At 42.0% G+C, this 22,158-nt stretch overlaps 1 protein-coding gene across 3 annotated transcripts in view; it reads right to left on the reverse strand.

The window, feature by feature from the left end:
• Positions 1 to 1,596: 1,596 nt before the first annotated feature.
• Positions 1,597 to 22,158, reverse strand: part of Sema5a (semaphorin 5A) — a 474,447-nt gene continuing 453,885 nt past the window's right edge. For all 3 annotated transcript variants that reach the window (XM_042261366.2, XM_076551679.1, XM_076551678.1), the window contains 5 exons: positions 16,264 to 16,434; positions 14,373 to 14,528; positions 13,022 to 13,069; positions 8,584 to 8,795; positions 1,597 to 5,845 (listed from right to left, as the gene is read on the reverse strand). In XM_042261366.2, coding sequence (XP_042117300.1) covers positions 5,726 to 5,845; positions 8,584 to 8,795; positions 13,022 to 13,069; positions 14,373 to 14,528; positions 16,264 to 16,434 — 707 coding nt within the window. In that variant the 3' untranslated portion in view covers positions 1,597 to 5,725. The remainder of the gene's footprint in view (positions 5,846 to 8,583; positions 8,796 to 13,021; positions 13,070 to 14,372; positions 14,529 to 16,263; positions 16,435 to 22,158) is intronic.

The raw sequence follows: 22,158 nt of genomic DNA on the forward strand, positions 1-22,158 counted from the left end.
ACTGAAGAGCAACAGAAACAAACCTTGACTTCTATGTGCACTGACTAGACTTTCCTATCACAGGACAGGATCTAACATGTTTCCATGAAGATCGCAAAATTAAAGCAACAGCTTTTTTCAGGCTGGACTACGGTCACCTCATCTGGACATACCCTTGTTCCTGTTCTGAAAGCAAAACCACATTGGAACATGAGGCATTTCTGTCTCATTTTCTGTTCCTGAGTTCAAACAGACACACAAGAGTAGTTTTCCTCAAAGTGTATACAACCAAGCCTTGGCTCTGATTGGAACGATCAATAACCAGGAGGAATCACAGCACGGAGCTTAGAAAAGGCACTAGCAACTTTATGAGGAAAGTCAATCATTTCCTGCAGATAACAGACTTCCTTTAGTGTTCTGATGGAAGAACAGTTTCTGTTTATCAGAGCCCAGGCTTAGCTTTCTGCTTGTATTTATCTAACATTGGAACCATCTGGTATTAAATTACCAAGAAGCCAGGAAAGATAAGGATTATGGCTGACCTACTGGCCTTAGGTTCTTGACTGATTATGAAGAGGTGGAGATCTTCCTGCCCCACTTACTTTTTAGTGATTTCCATCTCTGATTTTCCCTTTCTGATCCAAGAGTATCCTTGATTAGTTTAGTTACCTGTACAGTGTCTCCTAAGTAAAGCAAGTTGATATAGGCTCTGGTCATGGACAATAAGCTTAAATGGCAGAACATTCAATGAGATCATGTTTTGTGGCTGGGCTCTCATTATAAACTATACCATTTGTACCAGACTACAAATTTGGTGTTCAGGAGGCTGTACATTGTTTGCAGTATGAAGTATGAAGTATGATGCTTCAGTAACAGGTATCTAAATTCTGATAATGCAACATTACAATGTGAACACAACTTCACCGTAAGTCCATAAAGAAGAGTGACTTTTGCAGCTTCTGCCAATAGTTTGTATATACTGTTTCCCAAAGGGAATAGTAGCAAACTGGAAAACAACACATTTCTTTTGTTTCATGAGATTATTCATAGAGACAACCTGAAGGCCTTGGCTTAGTATTTATAGAGCTGCAAAATCTCCTTACATCATTTTAATTAATGATAACAACTGAAAAGATAAGCTGGAGAGATAGATGATACCTGGGCTCTGGGCATTAATCTCTCACACAGCATTCCCTGTGATACATCTGCTAGGTCAACAAGAACATTAACTTGGGTTTTCCCATCTCACATGCATTTCTCAAAGAAGCATTGTACTCGAAATGTCCTTTAGTATTTGATAATAGATAATATCAAATACCCACGGCTCATACCAGGTTTTGAAATATTGACAATGATGTTTCAACATAAATCTCTAGATGTTCCATGAAGTTGTAAAGGTGTAGGAATGAATAGATGAGCCAGGCATGTTCAATATTTTTAGACTCTAGGAAAACAGCAGAGAGTTTGCAAAGGAGTTGATGTAAGGTTACTGCTTTGATACCTCCAGGAAAAGTGATTTGGGAGCCATGAGACTCAGACATAACCTGTCCCTTGAGAAAGAGGTTGATCTGAGGCTGACAGAGTCTACTATATTACCAACTGGTAAATGGTGGCTGGTTTTTCTGGTTGAGGCTCCCAAACATTTTTTTTGAGACAGTAGTGCTGAATGTAGTGGACCCCGAAGTGTGACTTAAAAATGAAGGGCTCACTGAAGAGTCCAGGATACCTCAAAGTTAAGAAAGGTGATGACCCTGTGGAAAAATTGAGGAGGAATTTGGCTATACCTATTGGGGAAGTATTTGTGGTTTATTCTAAAAAGAAAATTCAGCAAATAAACACGAGGATACATGCAAATTTATGCACTAATAGGCTGTATTTAGATGAATGACCAGAGGTAAACCTGGTGCATCCTTAGGAAAACATCCATCTCTTGAGCTATTTGATCACACAGTAACATAGCCATCCCTTAGGTGGAATCCTCTTTGATGAAAAATTGTCCACAGTATTGAAGGCAAGATCCATGTGGAACATTTGCTGACACAGGTGTCAGAGTTGGTCGTTTCCATCCCTTTGTAGATAAGTAAGGAGGCAACAATGCCCTTAACTAAGACTCATGCACCCAGGAAATGTGATTATACAAGAGTCCAAATGTCAGGCCCACAGTACTTGGTTGTGGGCCAGATCCCTGCCAGGGCCTATGCAGGATATTCAGTAGGGAGCGACAACCCTCACCTTTCCATCTCACAGGCCACATCTGTTTCCTTTCTTTTCAGTATCACCCGTGAATCAATAACATCCACACCCTAACATCCACACCCAACTATGCGAACTGGTCCTTCCTGGTGACAGAGGCATCTTGATGGCAGATGCATTCACAAACATTTACTGTTTATGGCTTATCTTCGATTGCTTTAGTGTCTCTATCACTCCACATATGCATAAGAAACCTTCTTCTGTTCCCTCAAAGTCAATGCTAATTCTAGGTAGAATCTACTTTAATATGCGTTTTGATGTATTCAACAGAACTAGGGATGCTTGGGTACCATGAGTAAATTTTAAATGGCAGAGGCATAAAGAGGCCTAGCTTGCATTGGGAAGTTTTGAAGAAAAAGCCTAGAACTATGATGACAGAGACTTTTTTTTTTCTGAAGCATAGTTTCACCCAATGTCCCAGAGTTCCTTAGAACTCACTGAGTTAGCTTCAGTCAGTGGTGACATGGCCCCCAGTTCCAAGAAACTCCCCAGGGTATTTGGAAATGTCTCAGGCTGTGCAGTGTGCACAGATTCTATTCTTCTTTCTGCAGGATGTCAGCACCTAGCAGGATTGATGATGGTCTAATCAGAGAGAGAACCCTAAACAACATTGGGACCAGCTTCCAAAGAATGTAAGTATGTGACTAAAGCCAGTTTCTTAATGAAAACCAGCCAAACTTGAACCCTAATTCTAGAAAAATAAGCTGATTAATGTCATTTGACAACAGGTTCAGCCAGATGTAGCTTAAACACGTTCACTCCCCCATGTGTTTCTTGTATCAAAGGGCAAAAAGGAAGCAAGGGAAGAACGAAGGAATGAAGGAAGGCAAGAAGGGTTGGAGGGAGGGTTGAAGCAGGGAGGAGAGAAGGAAATGACAGTGCCAGTCTGGAAATTAAAACGTGACCTGCAGGTTGCATCCTAACCCCAAATAAACAGTCCCCAGGTACAGAAGATCGACTCTGAAAAGGAGGTTCCAAAGTGGAATATGGCATATCCTCTGCATAGTGTGCGTGCGTGCGTGCGTGCGTGCGTGCGTGCGTGCGTGCGTGCGTGCGTGTGTGTGTGTGTGTGATGCACTATTAAGAGGTCTGGCTTAGGGCATGCACTGCACCAGGAGCAGCATCAGTGTTCCTCCAGAAGAGAAGCCATGTCACTGGTGGTGAAAACCAGAATACAGCCCATGGTATTCCGGAGCAATTGTTTCAATTGTTTGACTAAATAAGAGTACAGGCCTGGTGGCTGGGGGTGGAAATTTGAATAAAGAACCAGGAAGCCAAAAATGAGGCTTTAAAAAGGCAATACTAGTGTCAGAATATTGTCTTGTTTCAAATATTGTCTTGTTTCAAATATGAGAATCCTAGAGTCGGGTTACTATATCAAACTGACAAAGACCAGATTGGAGGTCACTTAGAATGCATTTCCTATCAAGTTTAGCTATAAGTTCTTGAAATATTTGCACCCTCCTTTCCAGGGGAAAGAAAATGACCTTTCAAGTTAAGGAAACATTCAAGAAGGGGAGCTTATTTTTAAAACAAGAAAATTTAGTGCTACACCAGGAGGATTTATTCTTTTCTTAAAAGAAAGTAATGTGATGAGTTGAGGCATTCAATGAAAATCCACCCTAGAGACAACAAATAAATCATCTGACACATCTATCTGTTGAGTGTGGATTTTAAAAATGTGTGTGCAATGGAGGCCACATACACTGTAGAAGAAGTGTGTGAAATGCCACACGATGTCCCACTGGGATATCCCCAAATGCCACTTCTTTACAATCTGACACATCTCCTAGAACCCATCTGCCATTTTAATTTCAATTTTAACAGAGAATTAGGTCTGAAAAATGTGCTTATATGAGAATAATTCATGACTAACCATGGGATTTTTGGGGGGGGAACATTTTCTGAGATTGCTTTTTTAATATTCAATAGGGAAAATACACACTCATAAAAACCCTGTAATCTTTATTCCCCGTGCTATACATTTGCATAGACGTGAAAGTTTATTTACCAATAAGAACATGTATGAATACTCAGGCCTTTATCATAGTGACCAGGGGCACAGACAAACTATTTTGTCTTTGCTTTTAAAAAGCATTAAATCGAGACCTATATTCTCTATATCGGGTGTTAATGGGTCTCCTTTTCTCCTCTGAGGACCTCAGGAATGGTCTTAAAACATTCCGCAGTGACTGAGAGCAGAGGGGTCACTAAAGCTCTGACCTTCTGAACCATTACCTCTCAAGGTACTTGTGACTGCTACTGCCTCAGAACAAAGTGGAACTGGCTAGGCCGGGTGCACAGGAAGGCAGCTCTAATCGAAAGACTCAGAGCCTGTCCCTCCTCTGGCCTGGGGGCAGCAGGGGGCAAACAAGCAGACCATGGTACTGGAGTGTCACTCTAGTGTGACTGTGCTGAGCCCCAGAGGGACAGTTTGACACACCTTTAATGCTCTTGATAGGGGCCCATTGATGTACATTAGACACATCAAAGATGATGAATACAAAAAATGCTTATCATTAAACATCAGTTCATTCAACACTGCATAACACAAAAAAATAAAAAGAGTAGCTTTCAATTACAGTTTGGTACTTTCAATATTTTCCATAATTGGCATCAATGTTCAAGATTTTTTTTTCCTGCAGGGAGGGAGGGATGTAGAGTCTACCCAAATGTTAAGACTGACTCTTCAGCATGTTCCCACTGCCCAGGCAGGTGGCCTTCAGGCCTCCAGCATGGCAGGGAGCTCCCTGGAATGCCACGGAATCCAAAAGTCAGAGTAAGGCTAGTTTCACTGCAAGCTGCAGAACACTGCTGTGTGTCTCACTGTCTGCTCTCTGCTTCATGTGTTCACCACACAATGACGACAGTCACGTCCCAGACCATAGCAAAGGATCTCAGTGGACCACGACTGGGCAGGTCCAGGGCAGGTGGAATCCCTAGGCTTCCTTGGGCAGGAATCACTCCAAGTGCAAACAAACTCTTTCCAAAAACCCATGAGTAACTCAGGTTGGGGGAGTTGGCCATAGTCATATCTTCATTCTTTGCATTACTATGGACGCTGTTGGAGGGAAGGGACCTCTCAGATAAAGTGCCTGGTTTTTGTTTGTTTTCAAATTAAAATATCATGAAGTGCTACATTCAAAATCATGAAGATGTTTTGTGTCTAAAGACACTTTCTAATGTGGTTGGCACATTTGTGAAATAAAACTCATGAAACAATAGACCACTTAGAATTTGGGATGAGCACAATACAAAACTTCACACCATGGCTCACTTAGCAACAATCAAATGTTTGCTACAGACCAGATTGTCACAACACCACATTTAGGTGTTTAAGGGTGTGCAGCTTTTTGTAGCGATGGGAAAGTCTTGGCTTGAAATGCACTTGAAATGGATCCACACGTCATCTCTGAAGCCTCAGAAACATGGGCAGTCATGGAGCACGGCTTTGAGGAGCAGAGGGTTTACAAGGAGCCAAGAGTATGAGTTGCTAGTATTCATCATAATTGTTGAGATCTGTGAAGTAGGCGTTGGAGTAGGTCTTCCCAGTGAGATGAGGGGTGAAGTATTTGTTTCTCTCCTCTAAGATCAAGTTGTTTTTGTTAAATGCCTGTAAAATATGTTTGAAAAGATTAAGAATGTTCTGTAAATGTTTCCAAAGGAATAAAATTGGGAGATGTAGTGCTGAGTTTGAACTCTCTCTGAAGGCTCTATTAGTTTGGAAAGTGTCTTCTCATTTACTGGCTCCTCAGCTCATTTGCCTCAAGGCTTGGCTAATAACTGGATGAGGCTGGCTGTCTTCAGTAGCATCTGGCCTACTTTAGCACTTTAATCGGGAAGGAACCGAGGGAGACAGAATCAGAAATCCAAAGTCTGAATTTCTAGAAAGCCTCTAAGACTCATGCAAATTTATGTACACTGCCCAAGTTATTTTCCATACCCGGGACACACTAATATACGTCTAGACTTCCACAAAAAGCTCCACTTAATGTGTTGTTTTTTACTAATTCTTTGAGAATTTTATAAATGTATTTTAATCATATTCACATCCCATCCCTTCCTATCCTTTCAGATCCATTCCCACCTTCCAAATCATGACCTTAATGTCCCATCTTTAATTTTTTTAAACAGATAATCCAATGGCTCCACGTTATGCTGCCTATATACTCCTGGGTGTGAGGACATCCATTGGAGCATGGAACAGGGATTATACCCTTAAAGATATCAGTCTTCCTCCCCCAGAAGCCATCAGAATTTACCAAAGATGTTATAGAACTTCTTTAAGCAGGTGCACCTGACTCAAATGCTTAGTCTCTTTTTGTTCTGCACTCATTAAAAGTTGTCCGCTGTGGCCATCTGTGACACAGATGCCCTGTCTCATTAACTGTCATTAAAGTCACATGCAACTTCAAAGAGATTAATTATACCCAGTAGAAAGTAAATACTGAGAAGACCAAGACAAAGATAAAACAGGGTAGGTGGAAGCTAACTTCAAATAATTAGTCTATTGAAGTTCTTGAAGGATTCATTGTAGACTAGGGAGACACCTATCCACTGGGCTTCTTTTCCCTCATGGCAGCAACATTTCTAATATCACCTCAAAATGGGAGACTGCACCAAGGTGAGAACACAGACCACTCAGCTACCCACTGCTGACTAAAGAAGCAGGACCACAGCCATGCTGATGGGTAGGCATCGCGCTACAGGGGCTCTGCGGTTTTGTTTGGAAGGCCTACAGCTCAAATTTTTCCTCAACGGTACAGCTCATTTCTGATAGATTATGGATCCTCGTCTTTCACTTTCTCCTAAATCCATCACCTAAAAGGTGGGAGATAGTGATGATCCAGGATTCTGGTTCAAGCTGAGTTTACAGGTTAAACAAACAAACAACCCACCCCACCTCTACACAAGTGGCAGAGAAGGAAGTAAGGACATTGCAGCCCTGGGGTCATAAATCTCCTGTCTGAGGCTGACAGAGCCAAATGTAATACATGTTGTTTTCTTAATTGTGGATTCATTGGATTCTTTTTTAAAGACTTTATTTTTGAAAATTTTCTACAATTAAAAAAAATCATACAATGAATTATGTTATCTGTTCTCCCATTTCCCATTCCAGCTCCTCTCATATCCCTCAACATTTCTCTCTCCCAGCTTCATGGTTTGATAACTAAGTCTGGTTAATACTGCTCATATGCTGATGAGTGTGGGAATATCCCTTGGAACACAGAAAACTCACCATGGACCACATCCTCAGTAAAGACTGATTCTCCCTCACCAGCAACAACCCACTACCAGTAACTCCTCAGAATAAGGTAGGACCTTGAGATTATCTCTGCCCTATTTATGCCTTGATCTGGTGCAGGTAACCACAGCTCTGGTGAGATCATGATTGCAATAGATAGCCATATCATATCCAGAGATATTATTTCACAGCACTCTTCCCTGTCCTCTGGCTTTTCCATTCTTTCTGACCCCTATTCTACAATGTTCCCTGATCCTTGGTGTGGTGCATAATGCATATTTTTATAAAAGAGAATGTTGTTTCAAAGTTAGCTATCATGGCAGGGAGAGGGACTATACCATCATTCACTAAATATGTTATGGGAAACAACTAATTCAACAGGAACACAGAAGTTTGGTTAGTCTTGGCTTAGGAGACTTCCCTTCATGAGCATGGAAAAATAACAGAAGATGTCATCAGACAAAAGCCTCTGATGCCTTTCCAGCCATACCCTGACTCTCATACAAACAGGACAGCAGCTATCATGCTGGCCCTCATATAGGGTCATTGAAACCTCACAACAACATGGAGGTATGTCCTATCATCCCTATTTTATAAAGGAGTATACTGAGGTTGAAGGAAATTTAGGTTTTCCTGAATTTGGACATGGACATCTGAGTGTCATAATGTGGCCTTGATATTGCTGCTCAGTCATTCATTTGGTCCTAGGCTGGGGGCTCTTTGTTGAAAGACCTCTCTTCAAAGGCAAGAAGCACAGACGAGGCATAGCTAATCACTGTCCAAGACTTACTAGCTCTCAGAATTTTATGTATCATTGTTTTCCTTTTAAAACTTTTATTTCCATTAGGAATAGGCAAACAAGTAAAACAAAACTCCAGAGACCCTCCCTCCACCCCCAAGAGTATCCAGCCAATACTTGTAGACTTCCTACAGCTACCACAGGGAACACCTACAGACTGTCTGTACTCTCCAGAGAGCACACAGCACTAGAAGGTCCAGGGTACCTGTCCATCACCAGTGCCACTACTACTGCACCTTGCTAGCAGCCCCAGTGTCACATGCCTTTGTGGCCGACCTAGTTGCAGCTGTCACTGTCCATTCCTTACCTTGATGGCCTCCACTGAGTCGTATTTGTCCAGTTTGTTGATGTGGTTAGTGATGCTGCTGTTGAGAGCGGCGGGAGAGACAGGGTGGATGACAGTTGCATCATGGGACTGTTGCTGGTACCGCTGGCAGTAGGTGTAGACAAGCAGGGTGAGGAGGCAACCGAGGATGGAACTGCTGAGCCCCACGGCCATCATGTGGAACATGTTGAACTCTGTGAAATAGGGCCAATGTTATACTGCACTCGAGAAGAACATGCTACTTGACTCTCAAAGTGCCCCAGTGAAAGAAAAGACAAAAGAAAGTGCTGCATACTCCAAGGTACAGATTTTTTTCCTTGGAAATGTCAGGGCCATGTAAAAACTCCTCCATACTGAGCAGCCTAGTTCAAATCAGTGTTCTTATGAATTACTACCATTTCCTCAAATTCCTTGAACATTGTTAGTATTGCAACTGAAACACATTTGCTTTCCTCTGAATCCCCCAGAGAGCCTTCAAGAGCACAGTGACCACTGGTCTGTGGGTTTTCTATGTGCAGTGTGTCTATGGACCTTAACAGACTGAGCATCCATCTATCCAACATGACTAGAGCCTGTGAAAGGAGAATTCACTTGGGGCTCTCAGTTGCTGCACTCCTATAAATAAGCCAGGCTGTTTCTTCCTCTCTGTTTTAGTTTATTTAAATTGTTTTCTATTGCCGGGCGGTGGTGGCGCACGCCTTTAATCCCAGCACTTGGGAGGCAGAGCCAGGCGGATCTCTGTGAGTTCGAGGCCAGCCTGGACTACCAAGTGAGTTCCAGGAAAGGCGCAAAGCTACACAGAGAAACCCTGTCTCGAAAAACCAAAAAAAAAAAAAAAAAATAAATAAATAAATAAATTGTTTTCTATTTACATACACTCTGGTATTGTTCATTGAATGTTTACAAATACAAATTTTGTTCAATAATAGAAACTTTTGAAAATTAGAAGGAGATAGAAGTCTCTCTTCTTTCTCTAGTTTTGGCTGTGTCTTTCTAGAGATAATGCAGACTTATTCTCTCTCCCTCTTTCTCTACCTCTCCCTTCCCTCCCTCCTTCCCTCCCTCTCTCCTTCCCTCCATCTCTCTAATTTGTATATGACCTGTGGACCACTTTTTCTAACTTGCACTTAGTGATCTTAGAAAAAAAAGTCTTAATCTAAGAAATAAAGATTTCTGCTAAAGGCACTAAATATAATCTTCTAGCTGGACACAGATGATTTTCTTTTGACCCATTGCTTGTCTAGTTAATAGGCATCTATTCTCTTTGGCTTTTTTCCATGAGTTATGGGTAGGAGATATTCAAACAGTGAGCTGCAATGATGTGTCTTGAGCACAGGAGGGATTTGATTGGTATCCTGGCAATACACCAAGAGTGATGGGATGTCTAAGAAACAACCATCTGGAAACCTCCATACTTGTTGGGAAAACACTTCTGTTGAAGTTCCCAACCTTTCTGCAGTGCTCAGAGCAGACCTAAGTGAGAGTCATGTGAAGCAGAAGGTGTCCTCCTTTCTCCTTGTCTGCACTGGCACTAAAGGGCTAACTATGTTCAGGTAATTAACCTCATGTCCTCACAGCTCAGGGGGCATCATTAGGATCCCCGGCTGTCTCCTCATGCATCACCAGGAAATGCAACGCCATCTGGCAGTTTCCCATAATCTGTCAACTCCAGAGCCAAGTGGGACTCTGGTAGAGCTACTGAGTTTCAACTTGGACATGGAGTGACATCCTTCACTGTGGACGAAGCCCTTCAAAGTACTAGAGGAGACAAGTCGATCTGTCTGCAATCCCCAGGACCTGTTTATAACAGACCTCTACTGGCTTACTCCCTAGGAGTCTGCAGGGCCACCTCCCCTGTGCTCTGTGTTCACTAAGGACACTTACAACTCAGCAGAAGCTCCACCCTACAGCTCTGACACTTGTTGAAAGATCACTTGCTACTCTACCAATGGATACTAGAACTAGGGCCCTAGGGTTCTGTCAGAATCCCAGATCAAGAAGCCCAGGTGAATCTCAGCATCAAAATACAAGACATGTCCTTAGGGCCTGACCTGTGTGTTACACAGTAGAAGTTGAAGATCTGCCACATGCCCTCTGACCCTGCGTTTCCTTCTGTACTGTGTTTCTGTCTGTTCCCGGACACTGTTCTAAGAATGCAGATCCCGGAGAGATGGACCTCCCTCACTGGGCTCACTGTCAGCAATGATCAACACACACTCCTAAGTGCACTGAGATTCTGAACAGATAGTGAAGTTCCTACCCTAGAAGTCCCTAACCCTAACGACTGGATAATCTATTGAGAACATTCTACAAGAACCTGCCGCTTCCTGACAGCTGAGTGAAGAATCACCTCAATTCTTTACCTCCTAGCTCATTTGCTCACTGGTAAGATCATAGAGGGAGGTCACAAGCCTTGGGTGTTTCCTGCTTTGCCATGGAGACTGTGACCGGGCAGGGCTCTTAGTGTGTGACTATTGCACGAACTGTTCTGCACCCTTTCCACCAACGAACATTAGAACTGTATTGTTCTTACTGAAGATGGAGGCTATAGTGATGATAAGCAAGGCTGATTTCACACACTGGCTCTCATTTCTTTCTCTATTTTTGCTGTTAGGACTCCCCTGAGCCGGTGCCACATACTGATAAAAATACTCTCTACTGTACTTATAACTCATATTTCATTGCTGCATACGGAAGATGTGCAATGGTCTCCACATGCAGATGTGCATCATTAGTCATATGAATTATTCCTGTAGGTGCCTGGGGAAGCTGTGGCCAGCTGACATCTTTATGATGAGATTATTCAGACTTTGTGTCTCCTGCAACTAAAAATAGCTAAGCTGAAAGATTTCAATAGGAGCACATTCTCTGCAAAGGGAAAAATAGTACCTACTAAATCTCATGCGATTCTGTACACCGTGGCTCTTCCCTAAATATATGCATTGTCTTTTTAAGATTTACTTGGGTGTGCTGTGTGTGCGTGTGCATGCTCACATGCTCATATATATGTGCAGGTAGCATGACATAAACATGGAGGCCAAACAACAACTTAAGGAGTCAGTTCTGTTCTTTCACTACATGGGACCTTGAGATGGAACTCAGGTCACTTGTCTTGGTGGCAGAATGGCAGACATGTTTCTCTTATTCCTGTTATTAGCTAATTTCTGTTATTAGCCCATTTTTCCTTTGGTTTTTGGACAATGAGGATGGAATAGAGACCAACCATCCAGTCGGTTCAATTGAATTGCTTTCTATGCAATGTTTGATTGATTTTTAACCAACGGAGATACAAAATCTATACTGTTTCTCTAAACCTCCCCAAACATTCATGCTATATAATTAGTTATGTTAAACCCATCAGCTCCAGCCTAAGATCCATCTTACCTACTTATGCTGGAACAGCAATGCCAGTAGCTTGAAGGTTAAAACAGTCAGTTTCCTAACAATGCAGAGTAATTAGATTCTGAGACTTAGCCAATAACATCACCAGGTTAGATGCTGGATTTGCTCAAAGCCCTTAAAGGACTTGCACAGACCCAGCTCTCTAGCCAGAGGAATAAAAAGTTGAAAGACTCTGGCAGCAAGCATGGATGGCCAGTCAACTCCATTGATGTACCACCCAGGTGACCCTCAGGTCTATCTTGACCTCTCTGAAGACAGAACACAATTTCTGCACAGCTGCATTCCTAACCTGCAGTTCCTTAAGGTTGGCACACAGTCTGGTCTAAATCCTGGTGCTGACCAAGAGTATGACCCACACAGGGTTGCTGTAGAAGCCTCCCACATGTTTCCCAGGAATCTACTGGGCTCCTTTTCCCATGATGTTTTCAATGTAAAACCTCTGTTGCATTCTTTTGCCAGGATTCTATCCCTGAATCCTTTACTCATGACCTATAAAGATTTGTGCCAGTAGCCTCACCTCATTGAGTTTCATGGTCCCCACCTATATAATATAGATAAAAACTGATGCTTACTATTCTTTTAGTACAATCGCCAATATAAAAATCTCTGAAAATTGTTTTTCTTCACTTAGCTGGCAGCAAAATGTGACAAGCTGACTCCTTTGTCTCATGTCTGATGATGGCATCACTAGAGAGGCTGGTTCTGGACAGAGCCTACAGTGGTTGGACAGTATTAGCACATGGCCTGACTCTCCCATCTTAGATCTGAAGTTGTTGACTTCCAAAGCCTATCTCCAAGTGCCTCACACAAACATCTATCAGTGTTGTGAAATGCTGATAGGACACATCTGTCCCTAAAAGTGTTTAGTGGGGAGTCTGGTATATCATGACCAATATGAGGGGGTACTCAGGGGCTTCCCTGCCCAGCCACCCATGTCCAGCTGCAGAACACCATGGGAAGAGAAAGGTTACAATATGTCAGAGTTCCAACAAGAGCTCCATTAAACAGGAGAACTCACCTCCACATCTTTTCTCTTCTACGCTGCTGGATCTTGCCACAGACACTTCTGGAAAAACAAAAATCCAATCACTATGCACAAAGGAGGTGGGAGGGAAGTTTATATCCATGCTTCATTACAATCATTTCATTCATTGATTTTGAATTCAACATGAATCTAAGGTTCAAAAGCTTGGTTAATTATCAGAAGTGTTGACTGTTCCTTTGTTTTAATAAACCTGTGGTGGATCTGACTATGTCATCCTCACTAGGAGGGGATGGTATTCAATACCAAAGAAGAAAATGCCATGGTACCTTGGGCTTGAAACAAGAGCAAGTACTAATTTCTGTTATGACATGTCTCATCAGCTAGGGACCCCCAATAACATTGCCCTGTGTTGTTTTTCTGGTGCAGCATTCTTTATGAACTGAAGGTTGAATCACCAGAGATCAAGGAAAACTCTACTCAGAAGCCTAGGCATTCACTTTCTTGTGCCACATGTGAAATAGACCAGGAGGATGTGAATGAGATGGCAGGTCTTCCGAGTGTGTTAACACCCCAGGTGTTTAGGAAGGCCAGACTCTCCTACACTGGTTTTTCATTACATAAGAAAAACTGAAAGTATGTTAAACAAAAAATAACAACACTCATAGGCCGTATGTGGTTGAGGTGCCTTCTAAGGCTAAAGCTATCAGTCCTGTGTAAAATATTACTGTTCTTTCCACAAATCAAAAGAAATGAATAAACTGTGCTTCTATAATTTAATCCCATTATTTCTTCACAATAGTTTAGTCTTTGTTTTAGTCCATATAATGTCCCATAGATGCAGGAGGATTGTGTTTCGGGGGCTTATGCATAAGTACAATGCCACCCTACTGGGCCATTGCAACAAATGTTTGTCCCCTGTGATAACTAAATGTTGACTTCCAATAAAAAGCCTGTGGCAAGAGGAACTTCCAACCCTTTTTTCAAGGCAACATTAATGACAGACATCGATGTTCCCTAGTATATTGAGAGTTACATGAAGACAATGACTCTCTTCTCTGTGCAAATACACAACATTGTCATAGTAAAGTATTTACACTGATATTAAAACAAGCCATCAGTTTTCAATTTTTGTAGCAAATCCTCACACAACATTAGCATCAATTATATAATTGATTTATATAAGATATAGTGCCAAATTCCAATCTAATTTGCAGTCACCTGTGAATCTATATTCCTGTCACCTTGAAACCACAACAGTTGATAGGATCATTTTTAATTCAGCAAAGGCAGCCTCAAGAGCAGATAAAAGTCTGACCCAATGGGTCATTTCCTCTCTGTATATTGGAATGACTCTGTTCACACTGATAAACATCTCTGCCCTTACCTGGGATGAAATTAGAGTCAAACACGCATGACCGACTCTCTGTGGTATTTCCGGAACACTGGCTGCCCACAGGAAACAGAAGAATACACTGTCGAGCACGGACCTGGATACCAGAGGCATCGCACACAGACCAGTCTGACCACAATGACCAGCTTTCTACAGAGACCAGAAGAGGGGGAGAGGTGAGGTTACCTGATGATATCAACCAATCACAGTCAAGTCAGGCTGTGCTTTAGGCTTTTATATTGTGTTTTTAATGGTTCTGTGCATAAGTAAGATGTCGTCATAGCTTTTTACCAATCCAGTAAATAAATCCACAAAAGAATGAGTAAAAGAGTTAAACATTTTAATATATATAGATATAATGTATTTAAAGTAAATGTTCTAAGTCCCATAACATCATAATTCTGTGAATATTTTTATTTAAAATAGCCAACTAGCTAATTCTTGAGACAAACATGAGCTCTGTGAATCAGAAATCATCAGTTCAGGCACCATTTCCTACATAGAAAGCCCTCCTACAAAAAGGTCCTCAGATGATTTGCTGGACATTTCCCCCGGGGTTGCATGCTAGCTAGCACCACATGCGGAAATCCCTGGCTTCAGAATGAAAGTTTAAAGCACCTTTCTTTTGCAATAAACCAACTTTGTAAAGTCACCATGCCAATGCCAAGCCAGCCAATCAGAGTTCATTTCCCTCCAGGCCTACTGACGTGGATAAAGTCAATTCCGATATCCTTGGTCAAGGCAGAAGGATGAGCAGTGGCAGGACACATCTGCCCGAAGATGGAGGACTTGTTGGAATGCTTTTCAATCCATCCAGGTGTAGAGATGTTCACACATAGGGATAGGACTCATATATCAAGTCAAAGAATGAACTCTACATATTATTAATCACCCATAAAAGGAGAACATCTTCCTTTTTTATTTTATTATTTTTTGTTAGAATTTAGAAATTCAAGCCGTGCATTGATCCACACAAATGGAATGGCTTTTTCTCTTGAAGACATAAAAGACTGATTTTTTTTGGAATGATCATGAGAATTTGGTTTTTGAGGCCCTTTTAAAATAGATGCAACTTTCTAGAAAGGTCTGTGCATGCATGCACACTGCTAAAGGATTTCACTGTTAAAGTTAAATGTAGAAAGGTAATTCATTTTCATCCCATGAGGGGTGTGTCAGAATGCCAGGTTACCTCTTTGGTAAAAGGTTGTCTGGTACATCTTACATCAACCACGGGTTTAGAGCTCTCCCCGTCCACAGTCCTGAAGAGGCACACTTCCTCCTATCACCACCCTCTGTTGCTTGCTTTGCTTTGGTCCTCTGATAGCTGACTGGACTTCATGCCTTGTATTTTCACTGCGCTGCCTTTGAGTATAGCCCTTGCCCTGAGTCAAGTGTCCTCCCACAATGCCCAGTGTTCCCCTGGGACATTTCTAGGCTATTTTCAAGCATGCAACATGTGCTGGGCCAGGATAAGCTCGGAAACAAGGAGCCACAAGACATTCTCCCTACACACCAGGGTGGGGGTTCTACAAGGGTTTCTTGCTTTCCACTTCTTCCAATCTTCTCTCTCCTCCAACAAAGCAAGTAAGGTGCTATGTGAGAGTCATCTGTGTTACTTAGTAAGGTCAAAGTGAGTTGGGTATATTTCCTAGGTAGGTAGTATCGATGCTCCAACATGGGTGCCCTTTCCCATTTGTGATGAAAAGAGTACAATATGAAAACTACTTCACTGTAGAACAAAGTGCCACTAAATCACATCAGGGGTAACAGTGTGAGATTGACCCGCCGTCCATTCCTCTATTTCCAGTATTTACTGTGACTTGCATTCCTAATTAAGAAAGGTGAGTCTGCACTAAGGCTATACAGTCGCCAAGGACATATATACCTGGACAGGTCTGTGTGTTGCAGAGCGCCTCCTCTGTGTGCAGTCCTAGGCAGATGTCCCCTCCATAGGCTGGGGCTGGATTCGTACACGAGCGGGTTCTCATGTAGTGTCCACCACCGCAGGTTGCTGAGCATTTTGACCAGGATGACCAACAAGACCACATACCATCCACTGTGAAAGAACACAAAAAAACATAGCATGTCTGAGGTCCCCACCAGACCAATATGATACAGCTAGAGGTAGGATATGCCACGTAGAAGACAGCAGGACACACAGCAAGAAACTACTCACCGGGCAGTGGTGGCGCACGCCTTTAATCCCAGCACTTGGGAGGCAGAGGCAGGAGGATCTCCGTGAGTTCGAGGCCAGCCTGGTCTCCAAAGCGAGTTCCAGGAAAGGTGCAAAGCTACACAGAGAAACTCTGTCTCAAAAAACCAAAAAAAAAAAAAAAAAAAAAAAATAGAAACTACTCATGGTGTGGGGACATCTGAGGTTCCCTACTCAGTAGAAGCTACAGATTTGATGAATCCTTCTAACACTTTCTACTTCCCTGTTTGTCCATCAGAAAATATTTCTAAACACAATTTCTAAGCACCAGCACAGCACAGACTTTCAAAGTATGTGACTTGAAAAGTCTAGTTTCAGAACCATGAGTCATGTGCTGTAATAATTAATATGAAGCACCCTAAGAATCAATACTTCCGGCAACAGACATTCCAACAGTTCACATAATTCCTGTCATCTATGCTGGATTCTGCCCAGGGCTTGAATCACCATTTAATGTATCCTAAGTAAGACTGGTTCATGAGAAGATCAAACACCCTGAAGTTTAGATCCTTATTTCTTCCAAGGAAAGAAAGCAATCAGTGACAGAGAACCGTTTTTTGTTGAAATGAAATTCATACATTAAATAGTTCAATGGACAAGGATAGAAAATCATTGCTCTTGTAATTCTAGTTAAATACTCAACTGCTACAATAAGATAAAAACAGAATACAGTTACCACTGATGAAGGAGAGCAAGATAAAGCTGCATAACTAACCCCCAAGTGTCAATCCCACTGTGGGTGGTCAGGGGACAGAGTGGAGCATTTACAGTCTGTCAGTTCATGGGAATATGTGGTGCTGATTCCCCGGCATGCTGAAGCCTGGACCTCCAAGCAGCAGGGCTTTTTTTCCTCTAAAGGAGCATTGAGTAGAAGTCTCTTCTACTCTCTGTCTCCCCCTGTGGAGGTCCAAGGGTATTGCAGCTAGAAAGCACAGTGTCCTCTGAGTACCAGAGGTTTCTGTATTGTTCTCTGGAGAAGACACACCTGCCAGAGTCCCAGAGCCCCCAGTTTGATTCACTGTGCCCTTCCATCATATTCTCAGTGTTCCTTTTCCCTGGGCCTTGTTGTTTACAGAAGAAAAGCAAAAGGAACCTGCTGAGATAAATCGGATCAAAAGAACTTATGTTTATTGTGCTGGGTTTTATTGGTGTCTAAGTACAACTTTGAGTTGCTTTCATCTTATTTGAATACACATAGCAACAAAGAACCATCTGTTGTCTCTAGCTTTTCCAGGCAAGGTCTACAGTCCGGAGTCTTTACTGCTACATCAAATGTGCCAGGAAAAAAAAGTTATGATCAGAAACCATCATGTGGCTCTCAGTGTTGAGATAAATTATGCAGGAGCAGGTTCAGAAGGTGAAGAATAATCATTTTAGTATGCACTTGATTTTACTATTATTTACTTATGTTAGTGCCACAGATAGAACCAGAGCCTCCAGAATTTGAGACAAGCACTACATTGCTCAGCTCTATCCTCACCCTGGCTGAACCCTCATGGCCATGCACACAAAGGCCAGAGTAGGAAATTGGGTGCCTCCTACTATCATACTCTCTCTGTCTTATGGCCTTGAGATAAAGTCTTTTATCTTTTTGAACCAGATTACCATGTTGGCTAGGCTTACTGTCCAGAGAGCTCTTGGGATCTCCTATTGTTGCTCTCAATGTTGTTTTTACAGGCACATGCAGACTTGCCCATATATGTGGATGCTGAGAATTCAAATGCAAATCCTCATGCTCATATACCAAGTGCTGTGACCCATTGATCTGTTTGCAATCTCTGAGAACATTTAAAAAATGATCATGTTTTTTGTAATCATTCACGAGGAACCTAGTACAGTTAAAACATCAGTTTTTATAGAATAATATGCTCTAAATTATGTAAAAATTACCCTAAATATATGGATTCTTTTGGACATATAGTTCAACCTCCACAGTGTAGGGGGACTTCCTACCAACTCATAGCTGAGTTACAGGTTGTCACATTTTTAGGAATTTTATGGGCGGTAAAAGATAAAGTTGAGTATTCACCTTGCACAGCCTTGATGTGTGTGTGTGGAGGGGGGGGCTGAACCTGCCTCATCTGAATGTAGCAGGCTCTGTCTTACCTTTTTGGAGGAGGGGATGGAGGATGGGGTGAGGAAATTAAGGCTGGGAGATGGGCGGGAGGAGGGAAGAGAGGGGGATCTGTCATTGGTATATAAAAATGAGTAAAAAATTCCTTCAGAAAAAAAAAGATAAAGTTGGTGCTCACACATTCAACCTTGAATGTTCTAATCCCTTGGGCAAAGACATGGAGAACTCTGCAAAGGAATTTTGGCTTGTAAAAGAAAATGAGGACAGAGTTATTTTAAGATATTCAGGTCATGTACACATAATCCTGGCTCAACAGCAAGTCAACAAAAATAAAACTAAAACTACTCACAGATGATGCTATCAGAGTGTCCTAAAAATGGACAAGAAACATTTACCCTTAGGGACCAGGATCACATCCAAACATCTCTAGGACTCCACATGGGCTACTAATGGACCCGAGAAATTAAGTTTGGAGTCTAGAGAAGACAGGGTGATGGAGGGAACTTGGCATTCCCATATCATTCTCCTTGGCTCCAGTTCACAGCTCTGATTCAAATCTAGTGATATCGCCCACGCTGCCTCCAAACACCGGGGGAGGAATTTTCCTACATGGGCTGTGGGAAAGAACAACTCCTCGACCTTTCCCAGCATCTCAGCCTCGGTTTAACTGGGAAAGTTGTGTAGTCTGAAGAGGAATAGCCTGAGGCCGGAGAAATTCAGGCATAAAGGCCTCATGGGAAGAGCACAACTGGAGGAGCAGAGACACCATTGAATATCATTGTTACAGGAAAATGGAAGGAACTAGAGAAGTTCAGGTTGCGTGGTGTGACCAACACCTAGAAAGACAACGTTGCATGTTGTCTCTCATCTGATGTTCTTAACTACACATTGCCAGATGTGAGTATATAACCTGGAGTAACTATAGAAACCAGAAGGGGAAAGGGGGGCCATTGTGGAGTGGTGGTGATGAAGAGCAAGAGAGAGGAATCTAGAATCAAGCAATCTGAGGAGAGTGGGGGAAATGGGGGCTTTAACTAGGGAGAGGGGACAGAGCTAAATACAGCAGGAAGACAATAGGAAAATGTCTGAAAACTCATAAGGAATCATAACTCTTAGATATATACCTACAAATACCTATAATACATGTAAGTATGTATGCGTATAGTATAAATAAAAATTTCCCATATGGGCTGACAATGCTCCCTGAAAGAGCCATACACTATCTAACAGAAACCCATTAACAGACCTAAACATCTCTCTTTTGAGTTGTTGGTCAGGTTGTCCAAGAGAATCCCAAAACATTCTAGACTATTGTTGTCCCTGGTTGCCATCCAGAGGTGTAAGGTAAATTGCTATTTCTGAAAATACACATTTACTTCAGACACAGGGCCCACAGGACCTGAGCTGATGTGATCCAAAAGTCTGCTCCCTGAGGACTAGTTTGTATGATACCCAGAAGGTACAATAAACATTTCCAAAGGAGACAAGCAACCAGTAGTCCTACCACCTATGATGCCTATGAACCATAACAATGAACATCATGATTCTGTAACCCTACAGGTGCAGTAGTGGTACACATACTTTAGCAGTTGCCAAAAGCTCTCTAATTGGATTTCAGGATGACTCAGTAAGAGGAAAATCATGGTTAGGATTGGAAAGCTAGCCAGCTACCCAGGGCTAGTGAAGTCAGGGATCCTGAAGAACATACAACTGCCACTAGTACAACTGCAACTGGTTTACCAAACCAGCATAGTTCCCAACTATATTCTAACTAGTTATACTTATAGCCATAGATAAGTGTAGTGCCCTCATCTAGGAAATTTCTCTTTGTAACAGACAGACAGACAGACAGACACTATTACAGAAAACCACAAGGGATCAAAGTATAGAACTGTGGAGCTCAGTCATGACGGATAACATCTACCATGTAACTTTGTACTCAAGGCTCAGGTAGAATTGTGAGAGAGGAGGAACAAAGGCTGTAAGAGCAAAAGGATCAGGAAGTTAAGTGTGAGGTTGGGGAATTTTGTGTCTCCTAATAATGTCAGAAACTACATCCATAAAATCTCACCAACATGGCTGCATAAACATGACTTGAACGAGGATGACACCATTTTTAATGTGTAAGGAGGGAAGCTCAAGAGTCCTCCATTTTACACAAAGAACTGCAGGCAAATCAATGCTGGAAACAGTAGAGACAGTTTTCCACAGAGAAGAGCACACCAACTGGTGGTCCAATACCAAATGGCCAGCCCAGAAAACATACATACAAGTAGCATACATACCGGGCAGGTTGTATTTATGAACGTATTCAATAAAATTTTAAAAAAGGTGGCTATGATTTGAAAGAGAGCAATGGGTACATGAGAGGGCTTGAAGGGAGGGGAGAGAAGGGGGTAATGGAATAATTATCTTATAATCTCAAAAATTAAAAAAAAGTTATTTATAAAAGGAAAAGCATCAAAACAAAGCTGGGACCTTGATTTTAACTTTACCTACATATTTACCAATCCATTACCATCTGTCTACTCATCTATCATTTATCCATCCATCTACTCAAAGATAACCTAGACATCCATCTATCCTTCCATTTAATATTTATCCATCCACCTATCCTTTCCCTACCAAATGCTTATTAAACTCTTACAAGACAGTTTATTATTCAAATAATTTAGAAAGTTGTATGTATTTGCAGGAATAGATGCTAAGATTTTTATTCTCTTAAAACCAATGTATCTAATATTTGGAAAAAGTTTTTCCTACACAGGATTTCTCATTCCTGCTTGCCAATTTGATAAACTCCTTCCTACCCCTCAATACTAGGCTCACAGTACCCTGGTTGGTTTACTTATTATGATTCTAGTTTATATGTCTTCAGCTGATGTGGCCACTGCATGGCAACATAGCACAAAACCAGGAATCAGTGACTGTACTAGGCTGACATTATTTATGATATATATATCATAAAAATATATATGCCTGTTATTGGGTTTCTGTCAGATAGTCTATGGCTCTTAGGGGGAGCACTGGCAGCCCATATGGGAAAATTTTATTTATACTATTTGTAATGTACAAATCAATGGTGTTCTCTGTGGAAGGAAGACCAATTTTCCAGTGCTTTGTTCCTTCATCATCTGACAACTATCCACAGGTATTTCTAGGTGTGCCATGCCTGTGCAATAGCTGAGATCACTACGGTGTGTGAGCCTGATCAGAACTCCTGGGGCTTCTACTCAGGCATAAGGCAAAGGTGGTGTACACAGGACAAGGTTATGATCGCTTTAAGACTTTGTGTTAAAGAGCCTGAGACTAGACAGTCAGGTGACACACAGCTCTATTAGTGGCCAGAAGAGAAATCTGTCCTTAGAGGGTTTCATTCATGGGGTGGGCCCCTCTATGCAATAGGCGAGATGGAACTGGGAACTAGCTCAGTCGGTAGAGCATGAGACTCTTAATCTCAGGGTCGTGGGTCTGAGCCCCACATTGGGCGACAC

This window comes from Peromyscus maniculatus, chromosome 15 (genome assembly GCF_049852395.1).
Source record: "Peromyscus maniculatus bairdii isolate BWxNUB_F1_BW_parent chromosome 15, HU_Pman_BW_mat_3.1, whole genome shotgun sequence".
NCBI lineage: Eukaryota > Metazoa > Chordata > Mammalia > Rodentia > Cricetidae > Peromyscus > Peromyscus maniculatus.